Source organism: Notolepis coatsorum (assembly GCF_963971535.1).
Source record: "Notolepis coatsorum genome assembly, chromosome: 18".
Classification (NCBI taxonomy): Eukaryota; Metazoa; Chordata; class Actinopteri; order Aulopiformes; family Paralepididae; genus Notolepis; species Notolepis coatsorum.
The window spans coordinates 48,769,956-48,783,439 of NC_140182.1; the positions used below are offsets into that span (position 1 = coordinate 48,769,956).

A 13,484-nucleotide genomic window follows, 5' to 3' on the forward strand; every position below is an offset into this window, starting at 1 on the left:
AAAGGTCTCAGGGTCAACATGATGGGCTTCTCTGGCAGCAGGATGGGCTTCTCTGGGTTAAAGGTCAACATGATGGGCTTCTCTGGGTTAAAGGTCAACATGATGGGCTTCTCTGGGTTAAAGGTCAACATGATGGGATTCTCTGGGTTAAAGGTCAACATGATGGGCTTCTCTGGGTTAAAGCTCTCAGGGTCAACATGATGGGCTTCTCTGGCAGCAGGATGAGCTCGAAGGTGCTCCTCACCTCCACATGCCGCTGCTTCTCCACACGGAAATTCTCCAGCATCTGTAACAGAAAACAAGGACAGAATACAAGGTGGATAAAAGGCAAAAACAAAGTTAAGATACTGATACCAGTGTTTTGACATATTGGTCCAAAGTAGGGATGCTCGATATTGGCTTTTTTACCGATACCGATATACCGATATTGTCCAACTCTTAATTTCCGATACCGATATCAACCGATACCGATATATGCAGGGTTTCCCCCCCCCCCCCAAAAAATGAAATAATTTCAGGTAATTAACATTACATATCTCTTGTTGTGGAATTAACACAACATTATGCATACTTTTGACAATAAATAAAATCAGAATTTGTTCTTACTTGCTTGCCTGGGTAAATAAAGGTTATAGAAATGTAAAAAAAAAAAAAAAGAAAAGAAAAGAAATTGAAAACCGATACCGATATTTTCCGATATCACATTTTAATGCCGATATCGGCCGATAATATCGGTAGGCCGATAATATCGGACATCCCTAGTCCAAAGTAATTTTTTGCCTTACAAAAACAGTAAAATTATTTTTCATAAATCTTTACCATTACTGATTTAAAAAAAAAGGGGAAAGAAGGTGTAGATTCACCACTGCCATAGGCTTTCACAGTCAGTGTAGGAAAATGCCAAATAAACCACAATTGAATTCCATGTTAACCTCTTATGTGTCACTTGTTTTCAGAAAGGTTTTGCTGTTGTAATTCAGTAAATGGCAAAATATGACAAAAATAACAATTTGTGACAAAAAGAACTGGGCATGGACCATGACCATTTAGTCGATTATTAATTTTATTATGCTTTATCTCATGCTGAATTCCTTTATGTCCTCAAATATTATGAGCACATCTCTCGTAAATACTAGATTTAACCCTTGTGTGGTGTTCAGGTCTGTGGGACCTGTTTTCGATGTTTACTAAAAGAGAAATGATACAATGACTAGGTTTTTTTTTTAACCTAAGACTCATTGGCCTCGACTCATTTTATGTGAAGAATTTTTTTTTTTACTGTCATTTTATCACAAAAAAATATAGAACTTTTATTGATAAATGTGATCTAGCAGAGGTAAATGGCTAATATTAACCATATGTTGTCCGGATCGCTTGTAATTGAGATAAAGTTAGCATTATCTTTACATTAATCGTTATGGCTTCATTGTTCCCAGTAATGTGGAATGGATCCACAAGACCTGTGAACGCCGGGTGAGTAACAAAACATTTGAACACAAAATGTAACAGATTTGTCAATTAACTTGACGCATCGATTCAGTGACAAAGTCCTCTGACTAATAGTTGAGGACGGCCCCTGGTCTTGTCTTTTTTATTTATTCAGTTGGAACTCGAGAGAAGAGGATCAGCGTCTCACATGAATGAGGAAGAGCTGCATCTCTGTCTCCGCTATCCTGCGTCCCAGACACTGCCGCGGCCCGAAGCCGAAGCCCAGGCTCCTGAAGTAGTGCTTCTCTGTCCGCAGCCAGCGGGACGGCTGGTACTGTTCTGGCCCAGGGAACACCTCTGGGTCTCTTCCCATCGCATATAACCCCAGCTGGACCAGGGTCTGAGCACACACACACAAGCAAGCAAGTGAATGCTGTATACACAGTATATACATTTTTATATATTTATTTACCATATATATATTTCTATATTTCCATATATGTTTGAATATACGTGCGTATAATCCCTTCTATATACCTATTTATACACCTGCATATAACCCATATAACTGTATGATAGCATGTACAATAATGCTGTATATACTGTATATATTTATTTATATTTACCATGTATATATATATTTATCCACATCTGTCTGTATATACCTGCATATAATCCTTTTTACATATCTGTAGATACTATATCTATATCTGACCTGTACATATCCCCATCTACTCTTACTAGTTACGCCGCTGGCCAGTATGACTTACTACTACCATAGTGTCTTTATACCTGTATCACTGTACACTATAACATTGTACATGCATCTGATTAGTACCAATTTATATATTTTAAATCTAGTTTATTCACCTGTACATTGTATATTACTATTGCACTTTACTGTTACATTTGCACTCTGGTTGGATGCCAAACTTGTTTTCGTTGTACTGTACTTGTGCTTTATGATGACAAAACATTTTAATCTAATCTGATCTGATATAATATAATCTACTCTAATCTACTCTGATCTAATCTACTCTAATCTAATATAATGTAATCTACTCTAATCTAATGTAATATAATCTAATGTAATGCAATCTAATGTAATCTACTCTAATGTAATGTAATCTACTCTAATGTAATGTAATCTAATATAATCCCCACATCTGTGCCTGGTTAACAAATCTCCATCTATTTCAGAACATTTGTGAAACGGCACTCAAGCCACACAAACAATGTGCTAAAGGCCTTATTTGCCTCTTACCCCAGATGGAATGTGATAGTTTTGAATAGTTATGTCTTCTGTTGTGTGTCTCTGCAAACTGACTGCAATAGGATGTAGCCTGTGGGATGAAAACAAACATTTTGAAGGATACTTGGCTCATAATGCCAGCAGATGGCACTATTACAAACAAGGCAACAGATGATTCATCACAATAACCACAGTCAATGGCAAAAGGGTTTTCTTTGCAGTACAGTCACAGAAAATGCATTTCTGAGAAAATATACTTAACCAACTTCATTATGTAACTAAGCCCTAGGTGGCTTTTTGATGTTGTAAATAAAATGGTGGGGACTGGACAGAACATTTAAAGTCTTTTAAGAATGTGAAATATTTCCAAATGAAACTGGATGTTCTGTTAAGATATTCTTTTATTGATATTACAGTACATAATGTACATCCATGGGAACGAGGTAGCAAGACCAAAATATGTTTTTTCACTTCATGGTCATTTTAACATGAGTATGTTTTGCCATGTAAGCAAATATATTGTCTGGTCTGTTCTTTTGAACAAATCTAGTAACCAATTTCACAGACTGAATCCTTTTGAGTATTTTACATTAAGCGGACCATTTGCATAAAGATGGCAGCAACCTCCCAGTTCATTATGATATGATTACTTTGCTAAGTGACCAAATGTCAACAACAGTACAAAAAGTAGGTATTGATTTGTACAAAAATAATTGTACAAGAAAGAGTATGAGCAAACTGGGTGGACATATGGACCAAAATAACTATATGTCAATATGTCAATCCAGGAGGCTGCAGTTTTTATGCAACTTATGCAAGAGAGTGAAAGTATTTGGTCTTGGTTCCTCAACCATACAGCATCAATGGTAATATAATAAAAAGTAATAGAAGTAGCATAAAATAGCAGCATAAAAACAGCTTTGAATGAGCTTTAAAAATATAATGCTGTATAAAATATAATACAAAAGTACAGTGATAATGGTGTGTGTGTGTGTGTGTGTGTGTGTGTGTGTGTGTGTGTGTGTGTGTGTGTGTGTGTGTGTAGTGGGCAGGCAAATAGCAGGCTGTTAGTGTTATTTGTTCATGAGCCTGACTGCCAGGAGGGGAACCTGTTCCTGTTCCAGTCTGCTGGTCCGGCCCTTGAGGCTGTGGCACCGTTTGATGGACGGCATCAGCTGGAACCGTTTGTGGTTGGGTTGGGTTGGGTCCATAGTCTGTCTGGAGTATTGCTGTCGTGTTCCTCACCTCAGTGATTCCTTCAGGGCTCCTTTTACCAGCGGGATCCTCTTGAGCATCTCCTGCACGTCGCCCTGAGAAGCAGCCCTGGCGGCGGTGACCTCTGACCTCAGCTCCTCCTGGAGGTTTGGGTGTTTGGCCAACTCGTACAGCGTCCACAACAGAGTTACAGAGGTCTGAAACACACACACAGACACACAGACAGTGTACTATGAGTTAATCACTGCTGAATATACTGTTCATAATATGTATGAACAGTGTTTTATGTCCTGAGTGGTGAGACCGTTGCTCATGTGTCTGTACCGTGTCCACTCCCCCCGCCATCAACTCGGTGATGCTGGCCTTGATGTCTTCAATGGACAGCTTGTCTAGCATGAGCAGACTCGCCAGGACCCCTGGGTATTTCTCCGAGCTGTCTCCCGTCTCCTGTCGTAAGCGCCTGTAGATGTTCTGAATACAGCGGTCCGCTGAGGAGCAACAGGACCATCCCGGAAACATGTAATGATAATAAAGAAACAAATGGTAAATGGTGCATTTATATATCGCTTTTATCCAAAGCGCTTTACAGTTTGTTCCTCACATTTGACCCATTCACTAATAATAATAATAATAATAATAATAATAATGGATTCGATTTATATAGCGCTCTTCGTGACACCCCAGAGACCCCAGAGCGCTTACAGAGTCCATTATTCGCTCATACACAGTCATACCGGTGGTGGTAAGCTACAATTGCAGCCAGAGCTGCCCTGAGGCAGACTCACGGAAGCGTGGCGAATAATCATCGCCTACGGCCCCTCCGACCACCACCAACATTCATTCACATGCATACACATTCATACAAGGCAAGTAGGTTAAGTGTCTTGCCCAAGGACACAACGGCAGTGGGATGGACATGGGCTTGAGCGGGATTCGAACCACCAACCCTTCGATCATTGGACGACCCGCTCTACCCCTGAGCCACGCCACCCCACGAAATGTCACACATTCACACACCGACGGCGGAGGCAACCATGCAAGGTGCCAACCTGCTCATCGGGAGCAGTTAGGGGTTAATGTGTCTTGCTCAAGGACACTTCGACACACTGCCTGGGAGGAGCGTGAATCGAACCGGGAACCTCCGGATTACCAGGCGACTGCTCTACCTCCCGAGCCACCGTCGCACCGAAAAACAATCTCAGTGTTCCACTAATTATGTTGAATCTTTTTCTCTTTTACTCCCTCTGACCAGCGCAGGCCTACCGTGGCTGAAGATGCCGTCCCAAGCCTCAACGTGGTCCCGCCACACCTTGGCCCCGGCCCACCTCAGCAGGCGGGGGGAGATGTACAGCATGGGAGAGGTGGTCTTGAACATGAGGGTGATGCAGTCGATGAAGCGCTGGGCCTCTGGGTCGATGTAGTCCTGCATCAAGCCCAGCCGCTCACCGTACAACACGGAGCTCACCGCTGCAGAGGACAGAGCACAGGTGAGGTGCTAGGTAAGCCCGGGAAACGCATCTACCGGTTCCAAACGTGGACAGAAAGATGAAATTATCTTATCTTTATTAAGATGAGATAAGATATTCCTTTATTGATCCCCTTGGGGTAATGTGTGCGCCATAGCAGCATGGAGGAGGGTAGGTACAGGTATGGCCAGGGTAATAGAAGAAATACATAAATATAGGCAATACAATTTAATCTGAATATACAAATATGAGAAGAAAATAAATGGTGTAAATAATATAATTAACTTTAAAAATAAACAGGTGCAGATCAGGGTCTATACCCTAACTGGCATGATATACGTCATATGTTATAGTCCGAACCTTCTGAAAACAATTAAAAGAAGGCTAAGCTTACATTCCAGGGCATATTTGAAGAGCTCATGAGACAGGTCGGTGGTCCACTTGTTCTGGCCACTTCTCTCTATCTTTTTATGAACTCTCTCCACGAAATCCTGGCCCACTTCGTCCAGCAGGGGCACAAAGTTCCCCTGCACCTTAGGGGAGATCACCTCTTTGTTAAGAATCACCCTGTTGGATCGCCAGTCCTCCCCATCCCTGTTGGAAGATTTGAGGCAAGCTTACTAACAGGGTTGGGAAGGTTACTTTTAAAACTGAATCCATTATATACCAGCCAAGTTGTAATCTCCAACATAATGCGTTTAGCAGTGGTGGAAGAAGTACACAGTTTATTAACTGAAGCAAGAGAAATACCCAGATAAAATAGTACTCTGGTAAAGATTCTACTTAAAGGTGCTATAGATACAAATGTTATGTAGAGTAATCTTCTTCTTAAAAAAAAGATATTAAAAAAAAGATAATAAATGTACGGAATAAAAGTAGCTTTTCCCTCAAAAAAATTATTGATTAATGAATTTATGTGGCAGGCATGTAACCCCTCCCTACTTCCCATTTCTCCACATGGAATGCACCTGATCGGATAAGTGACATGCTGGTGCTCTAGTGCATGTCAAGCCTCTAGTGTCGAATGTCAACCATTATCTGAATTTAAAAAAAAAAAAAAATTATCTAACCCTAACTAACCATACTGTCATGCACTTGTCCTAATAAACTAACCTACACTGTAGCACTCAACACTTTGACGAACATTGTTACTCAGCTGATAGAGTTGTGCCCTTCCTGATGGCTTGTCGTACAGAACTTGTAAGTCGCTTTGGATAAAAGCGTCAGCTAAATGACTAAATGTAAATGTAAATGTAAATGAATGTACTTAAGTATCAAAAGTAAAAGTAGACATTTTATATGACGTTTGTATATTCCAGTGCTTGGGAGAATTGAAACCTCGATCCATTGACCTCTAAAGGTTATGTTAATAGTATGTGGTCCAGTTATACTGGCTCTGATTACATCCTCTTGGAAGTTGGCAGGCTTAACATTTGAAAGTCCATAAACTTGTACAAAATGTTTTTTTTTCAAAGTAACTACTAGTAACTGATAGGTTCACCCTTTATTTATAGGAGACTCACCATCACAGGTGCCCAGTAGATGATGAGTCCTGTATAGATAAAGAGTGAACCTGTAGCACCTTTGTTGTGCCTTGATGAAGACCAGCTGGTCCAAACATGTCAGATGATTTATTCAATGTAATTGTATTCTAAATTGCTTCCAATTCCACAATTAACTTCCATTATTTCATTAAGTTTTATTATAGAAAATGTTTGTATCTATAATCACTTTTTTTCCTGAAGTGTCTGTAATATGGTGAGTGGTTTCAAAGTAACCATAACAGATCTACACTACACATTTCTTTTGCAGACATTTTGGAAAAATATCTCAAAACAATGATCCAGCGATATTTATACATGTTGAATAGGCTAATAATCAATATATAATCAATACATACTTGAGCAAGACTCCATATTTGCGGTTCCTGTAGTCTCTGTATGATGTCCAGGGTTCTACTCTTAGTCTTTTAGGATAACGGCCCTCTGCTTTGAACAGGATAGCTGCGTCCTCAGGTTTGATGATATTCACACTCTTATAAATACCTATTTTCTCCCTGTTGTACACAAAGAAATCAACTGTGTTTACTTGCAATAAAACAATTCAGCCTCACTTCTTGGTCAGAGGTGCATTTTTAAGTAAACAAAGTATGTCTTTAGATTTAAAATTTCATTTCAAACCTTTATTTCAACATTTCAAGACACTGAGGTTACCCTCATTTACAACGACGGCAAGCTTACAAAACAAAGACACAATTTATCAGCAAATTCATACATATAGGCACAACAAAGCTATGACGGTTACAAATCGACACACAGTGGTCGGAGATACTTTTAAATACTTTTTGTTCAAAAGAACAGACCAGACAATATATTTGCTTACATGGCAAAACATACTCATGTTAAAATGACCATGAAGTGAAAAAACATATTTTGGTCTTGCTACCTCGTTCCCATGGATGTACATTATGTACTGTAATATCAATAAAAGAATATCTTAACAGAACATCCAGTTTCATTTGGAAATATTTCACATTCTTAAAAGACTTTAAATGTTCTGTCCAGTCCCCACCATTTTATTTACAACATCAAAAAGCCACCTAGGGCTTAGTTACATATATGAAGTTGGTTAAGTATATTTTCTCAGAAATGCATTTTCTGTGACTGTACTGCAAAGAAAACCCTTTTGCCATTGACTGTGGTTATTGTGATGAATCATCTGTTGCCTTGTTTGTAATAGTGCCATCTGCTGGCATTATGAGCCAAGTATCCTTCAAAAACCAGCTTCAAGTTTCAAGTTTCAAGTTTCTTTAATAGTTAATAATTCAGCGTCAGTTGGAGGGCATTCCAGGTGTTGGAAGCATCAAAGGAAAAAGCTGTTTCTCCTAGTCCAGAGCAAACTCAAGGAACCCTAAGAACCAACCAGTCATTTGAAAATGTAGAATAATTTCCAAGATTCCATTCCAACAGTGTTGTGATGTAAGGGAGACGTTTACCAATAAGGACTTATATAAATAAACAAATACCAATGATAGTTACGCCTTTCAACCAGAGGCCATCCAACCTTTTCATAAAGGACACAGTCATATCTGTCACCAGTAATAAATCTCAGAATGATAGACCAGAGGTTTAAGAGTTGAAGATGCAGCATGCCTATAAATCACATCACCATAGTCCAACATTGATAAGAAAACAGCTTCAACAATACTTTTTCTACTAATCACGGGAAAGCTGGATCTGTTTCTATGAGGGAGATATGTTTCTCCGCAAAACCAGACTAGTGACATAATGCAAGGTCAGAGTTAAATGTTTTGTCTCAGGGGATAGACTGAAATGATATAATTTGCATGACAGAGGCAGTTGCCCATCCTCGCATGAGGCTCTCATGCCCTGGTCTTCCAGGCCGTACGAGGTCTCGTTCCTCTGTTTTCCGTACCTGTAAATGGGCCCGAAGGTGTTGAAGTTGTGCACCATGATGCGGTGGAAGTTCTTGAGGCCGCCCAGCTTCTGGATGTGGTAGAGATTGGCGACCACTCCACTCTGCCAGCGCCCTGGGATCTGGTTGAAGGGTCTCACTGGGGCGCTGCCCTCTGGGTCCACCGTCCTGACTGCTGACACACTGCCGCTGTAACGCAAGCCGGATGCTGCCGGTCCATCTGACCGGGTCAGGGTCTGAGTCATCGGGCTGCGCCACACGCTCCACCTGGTCATCCTGTCACCTAATGTCGCTGCCTCTGCTGTGGCAACTCTTCTCCCAGGGACGTCTGGTGAAACACCAGGGGGCTGGTCTTAACAGTCAGCCTCCCTCCCTACCCCCATTCAAGGCTCTTTGCTCAAAACCTAACTGCCTAATATAATATAATGTACCATAACAAGTGTATGGTACCATTGGGACTGTTTTTAGCAGCTGAATATTCTGCAATCTATCCTGAACTGTGGTATTATATTCCTTTCATTTAATTTCAAAACTTTATTTAAACTCAAAAGGCAACTGAGGTGTCCCTCATTTACAGTCAGGTTGAGTGTACTGTACATACAGAAATAAGCAAAAGAAAAAAGCACATAAAATCACACGACATATACAATCATAACAATAGGACAACAAGACGAGGCAAAGAGCAAGGATAAAAATACATTAAAACACGTACAACTTCATTGACAAAGGTTAGAGATCAAGGTTTTAAACTCTGCAACAGAGGGGAGAATCTCAAGCTTTAAGGACTGTTGGAGTTCATTCCAGGAGCTAGGGGGCACAGGGGCGTAATTATGGGGGGGGGACACGGTTTCAGAGGCAGTTATTGTCCCCCGCACTTTTTTACCGTCCAAAACAATGTTACACGATAATAAACAGTGATGTGATGCGGCACTAGGACCACAGGGAAAACGGCTGCTAGTTCCATCTCTGAGCTCAGGTCTCTGACGACCTGAGCCATTGTCATGCAAAGACAAGTAGCCAGGTGAGCACCCGGCGAGGGACGAGTCGCATTTTTGTGTGCATAAATGATAAATGTATTGGATTGGATTGTATACATATAATTAACAATAGATTAAATTATCATTTGTGATAGTTAAAAAGGGGTAGGAAGTGTATACTTCTTCCTACTCCTTTTTCGAACAGGGTAAACTATGATTTGTTTGTTTCTCTTTTTGTTGTCTTTTTTATTATCTTTTGTATGTCAAATGAACAGATATCTTTTTGTTTTTATACTTGTTCGAAAATAAAAATCTTTCATTCATTCATTCAACTTCCAGAAAACCTCCTGCATTCCTCTGTTCAAGTCAAGTCAAGAGTTTTAATTGTCACGGCATACAGGTATACAATGAAATGCGGGTGGTCTTGCCCGCAACGATGTGCAATACAGTGGTACATATAATAGAATCAAAAGAAGAAACAACATTGTGCAGTAACAGATAGCAGGTAACATGGAGTGACATCTCGGTATCTGTACATAGTTATTTACAGCGCATGTGTGACATGCTAGTTAGCTTTGGTAGTGCAATACACTGTTCCTGTTATTCTAATTTAAAGTGACCTTTCCTTTGGCCATAAGTGTGCGTGTGTGCGACATGAGTGTGTGCCCGCTCATGTTAAAGTGTTAAGTGGCTGCTCGTGTGTGAGCGTGCACAGTGTGCGTGTCGTGTGTGTGTTCATGTGTGCTTGTGTGTGGACAGTTCAATGTTCTGAGCACTCAATGTACATTGTTCATGGCTCTGATGGCCTGGGGGAAGAAGCTGAGCCTAAACCGCTCTGTCCTAGTAGCTGAGATTTGCAGGCGTCTGCCTGACCTCAGCAGCTGAAACAGGCTGTTAAACACTGTCCCGGTTCTGAAGACCTCAAGAGTGTTTTCTATGTAAACCGTTTCATTTAATTTGATTTGCGAAGGAAGACAAGGCCAAAAGGAGAGAAGGCTGTTTAAAATACACAGAGACGATGTCATGTAGTGAAGTTCAATTACCGGCAAAACTAAATGAAAAGCGGCATTCCAAACACATCGATTTTTATTAGGAATATATTAGAAGTGAGTAGTGGTGGCATCGAATAAATATGTTACAGTAAATGTGAGAAAAGTGATTTTGCACATTGCCTGGGATATAGTCTCTGCACATTCTTAGAGTGGCTTAGAGTAGACGACAGAGTACAGCAACTTGCAATGGGCCTGGTCTACAAGATACACTATACACGACCAAGGTACCCATGTACATGTCAAAATACTTCCCAAAGGTCAGTGAATACCACGATCACAACACCAGAGGGAGCTCCACAAATCATGTTAAACCCAGATTCGGCTCAAACAAGGGACTAAACACGTTTCGCAATTATGCCACGTCAATGAGCGGATCTCGGCCTGTCTGTCCGACATCTCCGCATGGATGACGACCAACCACCTCAAACTGAACCTAAGCAAAACAGAATTGCTCCACCTGCCGGCCAAATCCTCCGCCCTGACCGACCTTTCCATCACAGTCGAGAATGCAGCTGTGACCGCGTCCCCGACCGCCAAGAACCTTGGTGTTGTCCTCGACGACCAGTTGAACTTCTCTGCTCACATCGCAGCGACAACCAGAACCTGACGATTCCTCCTGAGCAACGTCAGAAGGATCCACCCCTTCCTGACAAAAGAAGCCCAACTCCTCGTCCAATCAACAGTCATCTCCCGCCTCGACTACTGCAACGCACTGCTCGCTGGCCTCCCGGCCACTGCCACTAAGCCTCTTCAACTCATTCAGAACGCAGCGGCCCGCCTGATCTCAAACCTACCGAAGTCGGCCCATGTCACCCCACTTCTTAGGGACCTGCACTGGCTCCCCATTGCTGCACGAATCCGCTTCAAGGCCCTCGACCTAGCATACCATGCGGCAAAGGGAACCGCTCCCGCCGACCTCTGGTCAATGGTCTCTAACTACACACCCTCAAGACCCCTATGCTCTGCATCTTCTGGCCGCCTCAGACCTACTCCTATCCAAGCTCCGGGAGGGTCATCAAAGAGAAGTCGCCTATTCTCAGTCCTTGCCCCACAATGGTGGAATGAACTACCCACCCCAGTTAGGACAGCCGAAACACGTCCAATCTTTCGCCGTCGACTAAAGACGCACTTCTTTAACCATTATCTGAATAAAAAATAAAAAAAACTAACCCTAACTAACCGTACTGTCATGCACTTGTCCTAATAAACTAACCTACACTGTAGCACTCAACACTTTGATGAACATTGTTGCTCAGCTGATAGAGTTGTGCCCTTCCTGATGGCTTGTCGTACAGAACATGTAAGTCGCTTTGGATAAAAGCGTCAGCTAAATGACTAAATGTAAATGTAATGTGGAACGCCCTACCCAAAGCTGTAAAGGAATGTGTGAATCACTACCCACTTTCAAAACCACTCTCAAAGAACACCTACGGGAGACTGCAATTCGAAACTGGCCCCTGTAAATGTCCTAACCCAACCCCCTCCAATGTACAGTAAATGACAAAGTATGGTTTTGTCAATATTCCAATGTACAGTTTTGCTTGTACAGTTGTACAGTGTGTGCCCCCCCCCCCCCCCCCCCAACCTCCTCCAATGTAGTTTTTACGCCAAATGTATATACTCTCTTTTCTGGACTCTTTTTGTATCACAAACAGTACTGTATTTGCAAATCTGGTATGTCATAAATGTATAGATGTAGCAGTACTGTCCATCTGTATGTCATATATGTCCTGATGAATTGAAAATGGGGGACCCTGATGTAAACAAGACGAAAGTCTTTCTCTGGTCTGCATCCCCTTAACAATTGTGTGTATTGAGCTGTACTGTACCCATTCTGGAATCTGTTAATAAAGTTTTCAATCAATCAATCAATCAATCAATCAATCAATTCCCCATCAGGTCAGTAAATATGATTCTCTTAGGCAAATACTCTGTTAATGAGGCTGTAATAGTCAAAACTATATCCTAATTCCATTTCATTCTCCACATGTTCTTATACACATTTGTTTATAAACTTGACCCTCACCTTAAAGGGGCACTTCACCTAAAAACTGATTTATTTTTCACATAATCTCACACAAATCCAAAAACTCGAAACAGTTTTGCACATATTCAGTTTGATGAAATTATGTAGATGAAAAAATTGCAATATATTGTCTTATAGGGACCGCTACCTTATCATTTCATGGAGCTGTAATTAACACAAGTGACATCACTGGTGGCCATATTCAAAGTAATTTACTACTACCAAACTAAAATAATGTGTGCAAAACTGTTTAGAGTTTTAGGACGTGTGTGAGATTATGTGAAAAATAAATCAGCAGTTTTTTTTGGTGAAGTGCACCTTTAACCCCAACCTTAACCTCACTGGAGATGTCATGCCGCCCCGAACCTAAAATAGACACCACTTGCTGAAATATGGCGAACATTTGGTGGCTGATATCCTCATTTGTTTGTTATTCATCAAAACATCAATGCACCCCGTTAGGCTGGGGGATAGCTTATCTAGTTAGGTTTCATGCCCATGCACCTATGCGTACATACTGTACACACACCCATAACTTTCTTTTCATTTCTAGCTGCGGCCAGCAGCTGTATTGGTAGGTCGGTCCACAAAATTCCCCACCCTCTAGCGGTCAGTTTTCAACCTAGGAGGCTG

The 13,484-nt window shown here is 41.3% G+C and overlaps 1 protein-coding gene across 1 annotated transcript; it reads right to left on the reverse strand.

Moving 5' to 3' along the window:
- Positions 1-154: 154 nt before the first annotated feature.
- Positions 155-9,071, reverse strand: LOC311245356 (cholesterol side-chain cleavage enzyme, mitochondrial-like; the record flags this gene model as incomplete). The annotated part of the gene is made up of 9 exons (XM_084335199.1): positions 155-286; positions 1,637-1,828; positions 2,693-2,771; positions 3,926-4,092; positions 4,220-4,383; positions 5,159-5,362; positions 5,756-5,955; positions 7,262-7,417; positions 8,797-9,071. The coding sequence occupies 9 exons, from the start codon at positions 9,069-9,071 to the stop codon at positions 155-157; spliced, it is 1,569 nt and encodes a 522-aa protein (XP_084191325.1).
- Positions 9,072-13,484: the final 4,413 nt, after the last annotated feature.